Genomic DNA, 17,160 nt, shown 5'->3' with positions numbered 1-17,160 from the left:
TCCCTACCTACCCCTACTCTCATGGTTTCCTGCCCTCAGCAGGGGTTCTTCTCACCACCCCTCTATTTCCCTCCTTACCCATCTCTGGGTAATTTTTAAATCAGTGCCCACTAAACTCGCATTTATAGTATCATAACTTTGATCTGTAGAACCTACCAGTACTTTATGTCCTTTACTATCCATCCCCATCCCCAACACACACACATACTCACACATGAGCACACCCCCACACACCCACTCATTCATACACACATTCACACAGACACCCATATACACACCTCCACAGATATTCCACGGAGCTACTTGTGGACAGAATTGAAGGAGACAGTGCATGTAAATGGGTTGAAAATCTTTAAGGTTCTATAATATGTCAGGGACTATTAACTTGTAAGTTTCTCAAGGGCAAGGACTGTCTTCTACTCAGAAACCATCACCCCACATAAACACAGCCTGGAATATTATTAGACACAGAGTGGGTGCTCACTGAATTGAAATCTAATGTACTGAAAATTGCTTTAATATAAACCCATTAAAAAAAAAGCATTAGTAGCCACAGGCCTCTGACCTCAGGGGGAGTTGAGGGTGTACTGCAGTAACTTGTACAGTCGCTAAGCATCTAAATGTGTGTTCGGCAGGTGCTGCCATACCTGCCTTGCCTGTTTCCCTCCCCAAACTCAGAGACCCTGGACCTTCCTTCTGCAGCCCAGAGGGCCCTTCCACAGCCCTGGTGTGCGATGCCAGGAGTCTGCAAGTGTCTAGGAAGCTCAGTGGGAAGGATCTGGGAAGAATGACCTCTAGTAAACCTGCAGGGAGCACTGGGAAGCTCCATTTGCAGCCCCTGACTAGAAGTTCATGTTTAATCAATTAATTAATGCTTTCGATAAGTGTTTGTTGACATCCACAGAGTAGATATAAACTCTAGGCTATCAACAGAGGAGATTTTTAAAAATACAGATTCAGGGATGCTATGCCAAAAGATTCTGACTGAACTGACCTGAGGCGGGAAGTTTCTGGACTCTCCAGGTGATTCCAGTGTGCAGCTGGGAGGAGGAAAGCACTGCTCTACCCACTGCAAAGCACGCCTGCATGGTCAGATGAAAGCTGCACCTCCCCACAAGGAGCCAGACGTCTGCGGAAAGAACTTGACAACGAGATTCAAAGAGAGGACAGGGGCTGGGGAGGTCGGTGGGAGGATGGAGAAGGTTCTGGAAGGTTGCTTCTGGGAGGCTTCTCTCCCTGGGCTTCTGAAGGCCAGAGTGCAGGGTGTGGATTAGCCATACCCAAAGCCACATTCACAGAGGGGGAAGCATCACTCCTGCAGGAACGAAAGGAAGTGAGTCCCCTGCTTGGGAAATAGTGCCCAATCTCAGAGGGAGAAAGTGGCTCATCTGCTGTTACTTTACATACCTTATATTGCTAATATAATTTATAGGATCTAAGACAGCATGAAGAGACCTCCAGAAATCTCTGAGACAGCACCAAAGGCAACCCTACCCAGGGAACCCTTGGACTTGGTGACCTTCAGGCTCAGAGCAGCCCATGTGTGTCTCACTTGCCTCAAGCTCTCTGGCCCCTGTGCTCCCAAGGTCTCCAGCTTGGCTCCAGGAAAAGGCAGGGCCTCATGTCAAGTAGTACTTTTCTTAAGGAGCTTAGAGGTCTATTGACATTTGAAGCAGCTCCATCCCTAAAAATCCACACACTGAAGCCCTTCTTGGGAGGGAGGTGACAGGGTTAATCTAAGGGCTGGGGGAGGCGGAGAAAGGCCTTGAAACCACACAGTGAAGCCAACCAGATTAATAGAGGAAGAGAGAAGGGGGTAGACCATTAGGAAGACAAAGAGAAAATCATGCTGGAGCAATAGAAAGGGAAATCTAATATCAACTAGGGAAAAATAAATGGAGATTAGGGCAAACAAATTAGCTTTAATGGGTTCAATGCTAATACAAGAATAACAGCGGAGCTGCGAATGCCTTTGAGGGGAAGATGGGATAAAGAACTTGAGCAGTCATGCAAGCAATAAAGATTATGCAGGGAAGGGGGATGGCCAAAAGAGCCAGCAGGGAGGGAGAGAGAAAGGAAGACGCCGGGCAGATGGGTAGGGGAGCGGTGGCATTGGAGGAGTCTGCCATCTTTGACAGGAAAGACCGGGACAGAGAGCTGGTAAGAACTGGGGAGGCAGCAATCAGGAGGGAAATGAAAGAAAGCAAGGAAACTGGGAGACACTGAGGGCAGGGATGCAAACCCAGAGCCGAAAAGACTGGGAAGAAAGGGGGCAGCGATGGATGTAAACAAAGAGAATGGAGGACAACCAGCCAGTACACAAGAGTGGAGGGAAATAAAGGAATTAGGTGCCCTCTCTGACTGGAGAAAGTTTAAAAAGGAAAAATTAGGCCCCAAGAAAATGAAAAGCTGGAGAGGATTTGGAAGTGTGTTTTGGAAAGCACCCATACTTGGTAGGTGACGAAAGGACATATTCGCTCTTAGGGTGGGGTCTGGCTATTCCTGGAATACAGTGCTGCTGCCAGGGGTGGCGCTGGAGGTGGGTGGGCAAAAGTAAGCAGTGCAGAGCATTCACTATGGCATCTGAGAGCTCTCAGCTTGAGTCTCAGTAATGCCACTTTGTAAAGGTGGAGCCTTGAACCTGTTACATGCCGAATCTGTTCCTCATTTTCTCATCTGTAAAATGATAATGTACTTCATTTTTCAAAGGGTTATTATAAGAATTAATTGAAAAGATGCATTTAAAATACTCAGCTTGGCCCAAAAATAAGCACTTCCCATAATACTGGCTGTAACTATTATTCTTAGGCATTGACTAATGGGGAAGAGGGGCTGGGTACTGAAGATAGCTCTTCCTCCCTCCTTCCCCCACTTCCTCTTCTTTTAGGTCCAACATTGGTGAAATACAAGCCTACTTTGATTCTCTCCCAGACAGAGTCTAATCCAAGGGAAACCTCTTTATCCAGCCTCTGTCTCCCTCCCCTGTCCCTACCCAGCTCCCTCTCACTATTGGGGATGAAATAATAATGCTAAGCCTTCCACCACAGCCACCCTCTGGGCTGATCTAAGGCAGAAGCATCTAAGGAAGCCAAATTTCATATTCTATTGGAAGACCCTCTTATATCTGCCTGAGCCTCAGAGTGTAGTAGACAAGGAGCTGGAGTTAGTCCTCATGGCCTCACATCTTAGGATCCTCCTGGGCTGCATTAAAGAGCATAGACACCCCACCAGGGAAACAGAGCCCCAAAGACCAGCACACAGCAACAATAACAAGCTAGGAGTCAATCAGTAACAGCCTAGTCATGGGCACTAGAAAGGGAAAGAAGGAGCTGGGATTATTTCCTACCCCTCCAGGCATCCCAGAACCCTGCCCTTTTATCATTACTAAGGATTTTAGAAGAGAGAGAAGAGAAATCAATCCAGGCAAGAAGAGGGGCAGATAGGGGTGGGGGAGCTTTGCCATTTGCTAATAAATAAGTTAATTAACTTGAAATCATTACAAAAAGAATCTTCCCATAAAACCATAACCTCCAAGAGGGCAGAGACCCATCTTTCTTCATCCCCCTATGTCCCCAGAACCTGGAACAGTGCCTGGTATGGAAATGGTGGGTCTCGGTGGTGAGGGTAATGGCTAACATTTGTGGAGGGTCTACTGAAGCCCAGGTCCTGTGTCAGGTGCTGCACGTGCACCATGTTATTTAGATCACTTGGCACACTTAGAAGGAAAGACAGAAAGAAGTGACAGAAATTCATGCCAAAGTAATAAGTTAGTCAGAGGTGAAGCAGGGGTTTCTGACTCTCTCCTCCATATAGCTTTAAGGAATGGAAATAAATGAATACATGAACCTCACCCACTCATCAGGGCAAGAGGACAGATTTGAAAGCTACCTCTCAGTTTGGGTGTTATTCTATATACACACACACACACACACACACATATATATACATATATATATTCCATATATGGAACATGTATATATAGAGAGAGAATAATAGAATATGTGAGGGACTGATAAATGGGCCACCCAGCAAGTAGTAGAAGTTTAAAGGATAGTGGAAGGACTTTCTTCTTGTTGTATGTGGCTCTTGTCAGCCAATACCTCAGCAGCAGTAGTTGAATCAGATTCCAGCTCTCAGCTCTCCCAGAGCCAGCCTCACATGCCCCCAGCAATAGCTGGGACAGGCCAGCCCTTCGGAGATCCAATCCCCAGCTCCAGAGGCCCTTCCTCTAAGCATGTAGTTCTGATAACTCCAGTTTCTTCCCTTTGCTTCCTCCAGCCTGAGAAGCAGTGGTTGCTTCCTGTGGCTACTATCTCTGGGCTATTTCAGTGTTTCCTTTGTGCTCTTACAGCCCTCCAACACCAGACAACAATTCCCCATATTAAAGCCCCTTTGTTGAAATACCTAGGAAGGTTTCTGTCCTCTGACCAAGCCCTGGCTGATACCAGAAGAGATCTGAGGAAACCAGATTTTAAGACTGGATTGATCATGTCCTTGGCCTTGAACACAGTACTGAGCTCCTTGACAATGAGAACTGGATAACTTTTTTTTTTTTTTTTTTTTTTTTTTTTTTTTTTTTTTACTGATTGAGCCCTGGCAGGCATATGCATGCAGCACTGCCTACACAGTCCTGAGTCAGAAACTTCTCATGGGGTCTCTGAGTCTGGAATATCTGAGTTCTCAGTAGGGGTAGCATTTGCTGCTAACCCTCTGCCTCCCTAGCTTGAGCTGTCTCTTGTGGTTTTTTCCCTTGATGGATGCTAACATCTTCCCAACAGAGCTATCAACCCAGTGAGGGAGGAGTCTGTGTAGATCACCTCCCATCATTCTCCATAGAGTCTCTACGGCCCAGGTTAGAAGAAAAAGACTTCTTGGCTCAGACTCCAAAGACTAGAGTCAGTGACAGTTTCCTTAGTGGTGTAAAATGGCAAGAGTAGCACTAATCTCACAGAAGACTCCTGCAGAACACACTGCCACATTCAACCATAAAGCTGCTCTCAACAGTGTGAGCCTGGCAAGCACTCACGCATTTAATGTTGACGTTGAAGGTCTGATATGTGAGCCAACAGGAAGACCTCTGCATTCATATCCTGACTCCTTCAGAAGCAGGGCAAACCTCTTTTTTTTTTTTTTTTTTTTTTTGGACTGTGGAATCTGGACCGTCTTCTTTAAATAACTCATTTCTATGAGTATATGTGTCTGTGGAAAACAGAATTCTGTTTAAGGCAAAGAAGGTGTGGGCTTCACTAGACTTGTAGATCTGCCTCTCTCCTTCCCTCCCTCCTTCCCTCTATTCGTCTGTCCCTCCTTCCTTCTTTTTTTCCTTCTTTCCTTCCTTCCTTCCTTCCTCCCTCCCTTCCTTCCTTCCTTCTTCCCTTCTTTCCTTTGTTCTTTCCTTTCAATAACCAACAGGCACTTATATTCTGCTTAATGAGATTATGTCCTGGCTTATTTAAAAGAAAGGACCAAAGAGAGCAGGCAGGGAAAGCCAGGGAAGACTTTCTGTAGGAGGGAGCTTCCTGAACCGACTCCTAAGGCATGAATGGAAATCAATCGGGAGAAGGTGAGGACAGGCACTCCAGGCACGGAGGACACAGTCAAGGACCCAGGAGAGGATTCAGATGCAGCGAAAGAATGGCAAGCAATTCTGTGTTGTTAGGGCATCAGGTTCAAGGCTCAGACAAGTAAGAAATGAGGCTTGAACACTAAGTCAGGGTCAGGTAGTGGTAGGCATTGTCTACAAGATTTAGTAGCTTGGACTTTGCCATGAAGAAAATGATGCCATGCCTTGCAAGGATTCTTAAATATGGGAGTGATATGGCCAGACTAGGATTTAGATGTGTTGCTCCCGAGCTGGGTAGCAAAGGTTCACTTGAGCAAGGTTGGATGTGGAGACCAATGAGTCCAGGTGAGTAGTTAACTCCTACTCACCTTCCACTCAGGTTACATGTCATTTAGAGACGTCTTCCTAATCAGCTTGAACTCATTTTCTCTTGCACCCCCAACCCATTATTTTTTAACACCACACCCTGTTGTGTTCTTCTTAGCACTTATTCCAAGTAGTAATTATACATTTATTTCTGTATTTACTTTTTAAATATATACCCATCTTCAGCCTACCTATCCCTAGCCTGAAAGCTCCATGAAGGTAGAAATCAATTCTATGTAATCAGTTCTATTAAAATATTTGCTACATGGTAGGCATATAAAATACATGTAGAATGGATAAATGAATGCAGGAATATTTGAATGCTGGGGACAGACAGGAAGGTATTGGTTAGGTAAATATTTAGGAGGTAAAACGTGGTCTTGTGAGTATTCCATATGTAGAGAATGGAAAAAGATAAAGGCTATTAGTTGATTCTTGTGACGTGTTTACTGAACACCTAATATAATTTAATAATGATCAAAACGAAAGAAGTCTTGCCCTCATGGAGCTTTCTATCTGGTGATAGAAGACAGTTATGATTCATACATATATAGTTATGCAAAAAATGTAAAATTAAAATTTGGACCTAAAGATGCAATTAAATTTATCTATGATACCTCCCCAGTCCCCCCAAAATTCCTCCTTTGACTATGAGACTTTTTCTTCCTCTCATTTTCAACCAGATTCCAAACAGCAGTTATATTTGATGCTACCTTTCTATGACAGCCATTCAAGAAAGGTAAAGCATGTTATTAGAACACCCAAACAGAAGCCTGAACCTACTCTGCAGGATAAAGCAAAGCCACCAAGGAAGTGACTCAGTGCTGAAATATAAAGGATGAGCAAGAGTTAACTAGATAAGACAGGGAGACAAGAGCTCCAGGAGGAGGGAACAGCATGTGCAAGTGCCCCAAGGCTGGGGACACACTGTTACTTCCAAGGTTGTGCAGAAGACCGATGACAGTGCAGTGCAGAGAGTGTGGTGGCAGGTGGCAGGAGGCTGAGTGGAAGGGGCAGGCCCTGAGCTTGCATGACAGCTGGTATTGTTACCAACCAAGACAACACTAGAGGAGGAGCCCCCTTATCACCTAAGAGGAAATCTCCAATAGAAATTGAAAACAAAAGTTGGGGGAAGGACCTGACTGGGGTTACCTGGGATGCCCATGATGCCATCATGAGATGGGTAGTAGGTATGACAATAAGAGTGTGTAGGATCACCAAGGATGGCCTTGAAGGGGGAGAGAAACACTGAGAACTAAGAGAAGCCTGAAGGGAGAAAACATATGTCATGGAGCACATAAGGGAAGAGAACCCCATTAAAGCAAAGCAAAAAGCCTAGACTGAAGGTATAAGGAATCAGGAGATGGGATTGTCACTAAAATCTCTTCAAGAGGGAGAACATGGCACCCTCCAACCACTCACTGTCCATCCACGGCCACTCATCACCAAGCACATGCTAAGCAGGAGGCACAGAGCAGGCTGAGCACTGAATGTGAAGGGAGGAATGGGCTGCAAGTATAGCTGCTTTTTGAGAAATTTAGTTGAAAACAATAGGAAAGAAGAGTATCATGGTCAAGGGAAGAATTTTTTTTGTTTAATTTATTTTGAGGTCAGGGGCTGGAGAGGCAACATAGATTAATTTAATTCCATTTGTACGTTTAGGGGAAGGACCTGGTATAAAAGAAGAGGTAAGTAATGTTTTTAAATGGGAGGATAATTGACGGAGTAGGATTCAAGCACAGGTAGAAGGGCAAGAGATCAATGAGAAACACAAGCCGCAGCTTTGCCTAGCTGCTGTCTTTCGGCTCCAGTTTCCCTTAGGAAGACAAGTGTAAGGCACAGAGAAAACCAAGGGTCATGCAGCAAGTTGGGGGTAACAGCAGATGCAGGATGCTGCTTTCCAGCATGCCAGCCTCTTTTACCCAGTCCAAGGGTCTCATGTGTCCAGGTAACCCATAACCTCATGTGTGCTGGCATGATCCAGTGTGCAGACTTTGGACACTGGGGTTCCATGGCCCTGGGACACTTTCTTCAGGAGCAGTTGGAGGCACAGACCCTGGCCTTTACTCCAGAAAGGCACCAAGCCAAGAGGATTAGCTGGGAGGTGGCACATGGAGATCACAGACCTGCAAGTGAGCAGCTGGGGAAGGCAACAACACCAAGCTGAGAATGCCAGGGACTGATTCGCATGGACAAGGCCTTTCCTTTGTGGAAGGCGTATAGGCCTGGCATGATTTGAAAGGCACCCAAAGAGGCCACTGCACCTCTAACTATAGCCCTGCCAAGGCTCAACTATCACCTTGACACTCTATGGGACTAAAGCAAAAAGCCCCAGATAGTTAAATGGAAATTTTTGCAGAACAACACATTGAGCCATTGCCACTTTAGGACTGGGCAGAGCTGCAAAAGATAAAGCAAAAGGATAAAGAGGAAAGTACTGAAGCGTGGGATTTGGGTGTCCCACCGTGCAGAATCATGGGAATCCATGCAACAACCATAACCAATGTAAACCATTTTTCTACCACTTGTATATGCGAAAACACTAATTACAGTAGACAAAGACAGGGCCCCTGCCTTTGAGTAACTCATAAAGAAACTCAAATAGAGAAAGTTACTGTCCAATGCAGTCAGTGCTATGATAGGAATTTGTGCAAAGGACTATAGGAACATGGAGAAAGGATTTCCACATCTTAAGGGTTTGGATATTGGTGCATATAACAAGATTTTGGTCAATAAGTGTCTCTGTTTTCTTTCTGCCATCCCAACTACTCAGAGCTCTATAAAGGATGAAGAAATTACCAACGAAGTCCTAAGACCTCCCTGAATGGTCACTTTTCAAAAGGATATGTTTCTGGACAGCAAGCTTCACCTAGACCTTTGCTGAGCTCCAATCCCTTTACTGTATGATAAGTCCTCTCTGACCCCAGGAAAGCTTGCATTTCCCATCTGAGTACCTTTCACTCAGGAACCTGCTTGCATCCGGCCAGGCGGTCTTGTCTTCCTCCCCCATACCCACCCCGCCTCCCCACTCACAATCCTCCAGACATACAAAGAGTCTTTGCTTATGAGGCTTCAAACCTCTTCCTGGATCACACCTTCCCCCCTCACCCCACTTCCCGCCCAACCAGGAGGCTCCTACTCATTTTTGGCTTCCGGCCTCAAAGCCCACCCCACCTGCAGCTGCATGAAGAGGTGGTCAGCACAGTAGGCGCCAATCGTCCCCCCAACCCCAGTGCAGGAAGGAAGTCTGCACCCACCTCTGGGCATTTGGTGGTGACTCACCCAGAAGAGTCCACTCCCCCACACTGGACACAGGAGAGACAAAAGTCTTTCCATTGCAGAGACTCAGCTTAAAACTTCAAACCATAGGGGCCATCTCCATCTGCAGCCAGCAGGCTCTTTCCAAATTCTCTTTCCTGCCTGTCCTACAGCCACACTAAATGTCTTTCAATTTCTTGAAGGCACCAAGACTTTATGCATGGATTTTTTCCCCCTGAAGAAAATTCTTCACCTAGTTACCTCCTAGATACTCTTCCTTGCAGCTTCCCTCTAATCACTTACAGGTCTCCCCAAGCACCTGGACTTATATCCTTCAAGAAAGGTCACCATTAACGTGGTGATTCCTAATGTGTCTTATCATATCCCCCAAAAGGTTCGAAGTTCCTTGAAGGCCAGGATTCTTGTCTTGTTCAAGGTTGTATTCCCAGTGCTTTGTACCTGAGTCATGATAGGCACTTGGTCAATGTCTTGAGTTGAAAAGAAATGAAAACCATAATATACAAACAATCATTATTATTGTTAGAAGAATGTTGGAGGAGTATGAAGAGTTATTCTCTTACGCTTAATTTACCAGCCATCACCTGGCCTAAACCAGTGGTTTTCAAAGTGTGACCCTGGCCTAGCAGCATTAGCATCATGTGGAAACTTCTTAGAAACATAAATTCTTAGTTCAATCCCAGACCTACTGATTCAGAAACTTAGGGCATTGTGCTCAGTACTCTGTATTTTAATAACCCTCACTGCCAAGTGATTCTGATGCACACTGAAGTTTGAGAAAACACTCCCTAGTCCTAGTCCTACTCCCAAGATCGGGTCATAACATTCAGCCATGGGAATATTACAAATTAGAAAAACGTTACATTTATAGCAAGATTTGTTTATCTAAATAAACACTTCTCCATCCTGGTCCCCCTATCTTTTTTTTTTTTTTTTTTTTTTGAGATGGAGTCTTGCTCTGTCGCCCGGGCTGGAGTGCAGTGGTGTGATCTTGGCTCACTGCAAGCTCTGCCTTGCGGGTTCATGCCATTCTCCTGCCTCAGCCTCCTGAGTAGCTGGGACTACAGGCGTCTGCCACCATGCCCGGCTAATTTTTTGTATTTTTAGTAGAGACGGGGTTTCACCGTGTTAGCCAGGATGGTCTTGATCTCCTGGCCTGGTGATCCACCCACCTCGGCCTCCCAAAGTGCTGGGATTACAGGTGTGAGCCACCACACCCAGCCCCCCTATCTTCTTATAGGGGTTTAAGTCAGCAGCAGTCATAAGTTTTGTTAAGCTCCATTCGATAGATAAAAACACTAAGGTTGAAAAAAAAACCCACTTTCTCAAATGATAAGACTAAAACAGGCAATGTCAAAGAAGGGATCAGGCCCAAGACTCTTTCCACAGTAACACAAAGTCATTCAGAAGACAGTCAAATAAAATAAGCACCAGAGAATTCACGGTTTAGGGGCCAGAAATGTGAATGCATCTTTCCCAGCACTACAATGCTTGCTGATAACGGTAAATAACTTCTCAGGAGGCTTCCTGAGGGTTTGGGTTTCTAAGGATGCGAGTCAGTCCTTCATAATAATTAAGAGCAATGGCCCACACAACTTACAGCATCGTTTTTTTTTTCTTTAAAAAAGGCATAATACCCAATTCATGCCACCCCAAAATGGCATTTTTTTTAAACCTGCTTCACATTTGTAGAGGTCAAGAACCTCCACCTCTAAGAAACCTTGCTTTCAGATATAGAGGTCCCAGCCTAAACACCTAGGTTTGGGTGGATACGGCCCGGAAAGTTCTGGAAAATGAGGACAAACCTGGACTGCTGAAGGTCTTGTCTGTGTTTGGGTGGCTGTCTGGCGCCCCCTTGTGTTCAGTACCTGGACCCAAAAGAGCCGGAAGGCAACAACGATGCAGTGAGGGCAAATGGCTACAGCAATTCACAAATGGCACTCTGGCCAGTGAGAACCAGAGGAATGGGCTTAGGACTGGGCAAAGGCCCCTCTGCCCACCATCTGGGCTCTCCTGAAGGCCCTCCAAGCACTCTTCCAGCCCTAGTGGAGAAGCAGTCACTAGGAAGACTTGCCTGGACAGGCATAGGTGGAAGCTGTGCCCAAGCTCACCTGTTGTCTCCACGAGGAAGATGGGTCATTGCATCCTTCTTGCTGGGTGTTTGGCCAGAGGGCTTTTCCTCCTGACTTACTGCCCAGGGCAGAGGCTTAGAGCACCCCCACCTCCCTTTTTTTTTTTTTTTTTTTTTTTGAAGGAATTTCGCTCTTGTTGCCCAGGCTGGAGTGCAATGATGCGATCTCAGATCATCACAACCTCCACCTCCCAAGTTCAAGCAATTCTCCTGCCTCAGCCTCCCGAGTAGCTGGGATTACAGGCATGTGCCACCACGCCCAGCTAGTTTTGTTTTTTTTTTTTTTTTTTTTTTTGTACTTTTAGTAGAGATGGGGTTTCACCATGTTGGTCAGGCTGGTCTCGAACTCCTGACCTCAGGTGATCCGCCCGACTCAGCCTCCCAAAGTGCTGGGATTACAGATGTCAGCCACTGCACCTGGCCCCCACCCGCTTTATTAAAGGGAAAATGAGTGTTCTGCTGAAGACAGCTTGGGCCCCTGAGGAGACATTGCAAGACAGTTCTGAATGTGCTAAGTCAGTGGGTGATAATGGGCACTGTGTGCCCAGCAAAGGCACTTCCCACCCTCGGCCATAAATAGTCTTTAACTGGTTCGCACAGAAGGCTGGGGTTGGCTCTTCCTTCTCACCTGCCTGCTCCCTGACTCCCACACTGCAGGGCTCTACCTTTCCAGTCATATCACCAAATCCTGCCCTTGGTGTGAAAAAGACCATGGCATGTTCAGCACAAAACAGCAGAGCCAATGACAAGTATCCAGGCATAGCTCTAGCCCCAGAACAGGGCTCCCCTCAAGGAGCAGCCCTGATCTGAGCCTTAAATTCTGGATGGATCTCAGCTCCTCCTCATATAAGCTGAGTTAGACAAGTCATATAAATCAGAGCACTAAAACTCTCTGAGCCCCAGTTTCCTCATGAGAAAAATGGAAATCTCGGCCCTGAAATTAGCCCAGTATGGCTCTAGGGACTATAGAGTTGAATATGTTGGAAAATCTAACAGACAAGTATCCTCTTGCCTCTGAGTCTTTGCACATTCTATTCCCACTGCCTGGAACAGTTTTCTCCCCTCTCTCCCTCACTTGGCTAGTACCTGTTTATCTTCAGTCTCAGCTTAGACCTCCTCAGGAACCCTTGTGTGTTTCCTTGAGCCAAGTCAAGTTCCCCTCCAATGGTTCCCATAACTCTCTGCATGTCACCAGTCCCAAAAGTGGTCACAAAATATGTTAACTGGCTGTTTGCTGGTCTAGGACCTCACTGTAATAAACCCCATGAGGGAAGAATAGGGATCATGTCTGCCTTATTCACCTTGGCATCATCAGGGACCTGTGCAGTGCGTGGCACATAGTTGGCACTCAATACAAATGGATTTGACTGGATAGATGGGCTCAGAATGAAACACAGGCTGGGGCCAGAGAGCAGAGGCCAAGTCAGGAAAGCAGCTAAGGGAACGTGTACACATATCCATGACGTGGATAGATTCCCACAGTGGCCTGTAGCCCCTGTGTCAGTCCTGGAACCCAGTGCTATCTATGCCTGTGAGGACACTGCACCAGGTCCCTGCTGCTCTGGCCTGTTAGAGAAAGAAGGAACCTTGGGGGTCATTCAGGCCAGAAGTCCACAGACAGAGCTCAGGCCTTCTCTGCCCAAGCTCTATCAGAGAGTTTCTGCTTTTATTCTTTTGTATTTGTTTTTCTCAATGAGGTAGTGTTTTAAAATCTGGTTCCATGAGAAGGAGAAAGGTGAAAATCACCTGTGCTGTCATTTTACAAAAGGAAAAGAGACTCTCAGAACAGAAGGGGTTTTCCCCAAGGTCAAACAGCTCAGTATTGGCATGGGAAGACCCCACATCCTCAACTCCTTACACACTTTTCAGAGGGAGGGAAGAAAATAGGGGATTGTGATTTGGAGTGAAGGGCTGAGTCTGCCTGAAGAGTCCCCAAGCCCAAGGTGCTCCTGTGACACCATCCCATCGTGGGGGATGAGCATCACATATCATTTGTGCCAGCATCTTGGGAGTCAGAACTGGGGAAGGGGTGCAGAGGGGCCCACAGGGCCTGGCCGTGGGATTTCATGGTCACAGTCAAACACACACACACACACCAGCACCTGCACTCATAGCTAATCCCCACCCAAACTCCTACCTGACCCTGACAGCTGTCCCTGGGAATATTGTCTCCTTAGGCCATGGAGGGCTGAACCAGCTGGGAGGGGCCTTTGTGAATGGTAGACCCCTGCCGGAAGTGGTCCGCCAGCGCATTGTAGACCTGGCCCACCAGGGTGTAAGGCCCTGCGACATTTCTCGCCAGCTCCGCGTCAGCCATGGCTGCGTCAGCAAGATCCTTGGCAGGTAAGCACGAAATTCACCGCAGGCTGCCTTTCCTGCAGGGCTTGACTTCTCCAGCTGATCTCAGGGCAGCTGGAGAATTCCCCTCCCAGGGAATGGGGATTTGCTCCCAATGTCCAGCTTTGGTCCTGAGACCTGAACAGTTATGGTGGTCCTTCTGGACCTCTACCCAGCCACTATTTTTCTACTGTTTTCTTGCCCTTCCTTCTTTCTTTGTCCATTTATCCTTCTTTTAGTTTCTCCCTCTCCCTTCTTCTCTTTTGCTCCATGTCTCATTAGCTATAGGCTTCTCTCCTTCTAAGGCAGGAGAATCTTCCCCCAAGGTCCTCCTCCTACCGAGACCTAGGGAAATTGGGCCACTAGGGAGGGGACACACAGATGAGCTCCCAAGGTCTAACCCCTAAAAGAGTGATATCTGAGTTTGTGCTTCTCAAACCATAATTCCTCAAGACCCCAGATCAGTGCTTCATAGCCCTGGTAGCACATTACAGTCACCAGGGGAAGCCTAATTTTTAAATAGCAATACTGTTTATGCCCCAGCGCAGACCAATTAAATCAGAACTTTAGGGAAATAGGTGCAAGTTTTGGTATATAACTCCCCAGCCCGTCTGCCCCCAGCAAGTGACTCTAATTCTCTGCAGCCAGGGTTGAGAACCACTGACCCAAAGATTCAGAAGAGACCAGGAGCAGCAAAGGCCTGCTTCTGAGCTGACGCAGTCACAGATTCCAGTCTGCAAAGCCACTTCCATTAAAAATGCCTCTGTGCCACAGCTTCCAGTCAGCTCTGTGTACGTGTGCCTGTCCCCCTGCTCTAACCCTTAGGTGGATTTAGGAGGAGCCCTGGTTGGACAAGGCAAAGGGACCTGGACTGTTCTTTGAACCGTGAAAAGCCCTGGCTCCCCTCCTGAAGTAGTTAGGGAAAGGCATGATCCTTTGCTGGGCTAGGGAGAGGGGATTCCTGTGATGGGCTGTGTTGTCCCGGAGGAGATGAGTCCTGGATGGAAGTAACAGATGAATGGAGTTTTAAAGAGCTAGATTCTTTTTCATGCAGATGAGAGCAGAGAGTTTCTACAACAAGAAGAGGAGGATATGCTGACACAGGCCGTTGATCTGCCAAAGCAACTAGTTGGAGGATAGAGGGAGGGGAAGGGTGGAGGCCCCAGAAGAGGAGGCTCAGCTTAACAAGTTGGACCTGACTGGGGATCCAAGCAAGGTCAGGATTCCAGAGTCCATGAGGAGAAGCTTCAACTTGAACCTGCTAAAACCTGATAGAAAACCAGTGACCAGGGGGGTGAGGGATATGCCTCAGCCTTGGACAGGGCAGGGAGCAAAGGTGAACCAGCAAGACAGAGCAGAGGGTCCAGTGACCTCGGCTAGCTTTCTAGGTGGCCAAAGAAAATAGTCAGTCATTGGCTGGGCATGGTGGCTGATGCCTGTAATCCCAGCACTTTGGGAGGCCAAGGTGGGCGGATCACTTGAGGTCATGGGATCAAGACCAGCCAGGCCAACTGAGTGAAACCTGTCTCTACTAAAAATACAAAAATTAGCCGGGTGTGGTGGCAGGCGCTTGTAATCCCAGCTACTCAGGAGGCTGAGGCAGGAGAATCGCTTGAACCTGGGAGGCAGAGTTTGAAGTGAGCCAAGATTGTCCCATTGCATTACAGCCTGGGTGACAGATTGAGATCCTGTCTCACAAAAAAAAAAAAAAAAAAAAAAAAAAACCTCAGTCGTGCTTTAGCCAAAAGAAGCTGGATAGAGCAAACTGCTGTGCCCCTGTCATTCACACATCAGGCACACCAAGATTTCCTTTCTTAGAAGGGAAATCTTTTGTGCCCCATACAATGGCTGTTGCAGGTGCTAGGATACAAGAGACTGGCCAGAGGGAAGGGAGAGAGAGAAGCCAAGGTGAGGCCTTTAGCAGAGGGTGCTGGTTTGGCAGTAGCATGAACCTACCCAAGTGAGGGAAACAGATAGTTCCATGCACATCAAGCGTTTGAGACCAGCCTTGGAGGCACATTTCACTCTCATACCCCTACCCAGAAGCCTCAGAGAGGAGGGAGGCTCTGGCTAAATCCCTCTCTAAAGACCCCACCTGCTTATTGGGTAATTCTTTGGGATTCTCTATTGGAGTAGGTACTACGAGACTGGCAGCATCCGGCCTGGAGTGATAGGGGGCTCCAAGCCCAAGGTGGCCACCCCCAAGGTGGTGGAGAAGATTGGGGACTACAAACGCCAGAACCCTACCATGTTTGCCTGGGAGATCCGAGACCGACTCCTGGCTGAGGGCGTCTGTGACAATGACACTGTGCCCAGTGTCAGCTCCATTAATAGGTAAGAGAGAAAGCAGCCTCTGGTGTCAGGCTGGGGCCCCTGGGCTTTGGGGAAATCAGGAAAGAGACAACAAAGGCCTGGCTTGGGTGGGGCAGAGGCCGGGAAGGGGCCTGATGCTGAACAATCAGGCAGGGAGCACACCTGGCTCCGGGCAGATACCATACCTCCCTGCCTCCTCCCTTGCCCCATGCTATGGGGCATCCTCCCCCTGGCCCCCAGCCATAGTGTGCTATCTACAGTTTCCTTCCTCAAACACCACATCTGCTTTCATTCAATAAAAGAATCTTCATGAATTGATCCTTTTCTAAGCCATCAGACCCCTAACCCAGCCCACATTCTAGCATTCATTCATTTGTTTAGTCCCTCAATGATTCACTCACTGCCTCAATCAATCATTTACTTACTCACTCGCTTGTTCATTAATTCATTCACACATAATTCACTCATTCAGTTTGTGCTAGGCCCTGGGACACACAAAGCCCATCTTTGCGGAGCTTACAGTCTAATGAGAACACAGATATTAATCAACTACCTACAAAAAATATTGTAAAAATGCAGCTGTAAGTCCTGCTAAGAAAAGGAACATGAAGATATGCAAGGTAGCACAGGATTATTTGGTTTATGAAGGTCATGAAAGTCTTCCCCTGAGTAAAAAACAATAAGAGAACTAGGTGAAAAGAGCTCAGACAGCTATGCAAAGGCCCTGTGGCTAATAGGATCAAAAGAAAACTAGTAGATAGGCCAGGTGCAGTGGCTCATGCCTGTAATCCCAGCACTTTGGGAGGCCAAGGCAGGTGGATCACCTGAGATCAGGTGTTCGAGACCAACCTGGCCAACATGGTGAAACCCCATCTCTTCTAAAAATGCAAAAATTAACTGGGTGTGGTGGCGAGTTCCTGTAATCCTAGCTACTTGGGAGACTGAAGCAGGAAAATCACTTGAACATGGGAGGCAGAGGTTGCAATGAGCTGAGATCACGCCACTGGACTCCAGCTTGGGCGACAAGAGCGAGACTCTATCTCAAAAAAAAAAAGAAAGAAAGAAAAGAAAACCAGTAGATAAAGAGCAGGGGAGCACAAGGTAGGCTGAAGTTGAAGATGTCAGCAGAGGTGACCTTTCAGAGGCTGGGGGCTGTGTTATACCTTCTTGCCTT

The 17,160-nt window shown here is 47.1% G+C and overlaps 1 protein-coding gene across 2 annotated transcripts in view; it reads left to right on the top strand.

Moving 5' to 3' along the window:
* PAX8 (paired box 8) overlaps positions 1–17,160 on the top strand; it is a 65,532-nt gene that overhangs the window by 16,682 nt on the left and 31,690 nt on the right. For both annotated transcript variants that reach the window (XM_019022508.3, XM_004031644.4), the window contains exons 3-4: positions 13,514–13,679; positions 15,810–16,007. In XM_019022508.3, the coding sequence (XP_018878053.1) occupies positions 13,514–13,679; positions 15,810–16,007 (364 nt within the window). The remainder of the gene's footprint in view (positions 1–13,513; positions 13,680–15,809; positions 16,008–17,160) is intronic.

Source organism: Gorilla gorilla, chromosome 12 (genome assembly GCF_029281585.2).
Source record: "Gorilla gorilla gorilla isolate KB3781 chromosome 12, NHGRI_mGorGor1-v2.1_pri, whole genome shotgun sequence".
Lineage (NCBI taxonomy): Eukaryota > Metazoa > Chordata > Mammalia > Primates > Hominidae > Gorilla > Gorilla gorilla.
Note: the sequence above shows the minus strand (reverse complement) of the source record. Positions and strands in the feature narration are given on the sequence as shown.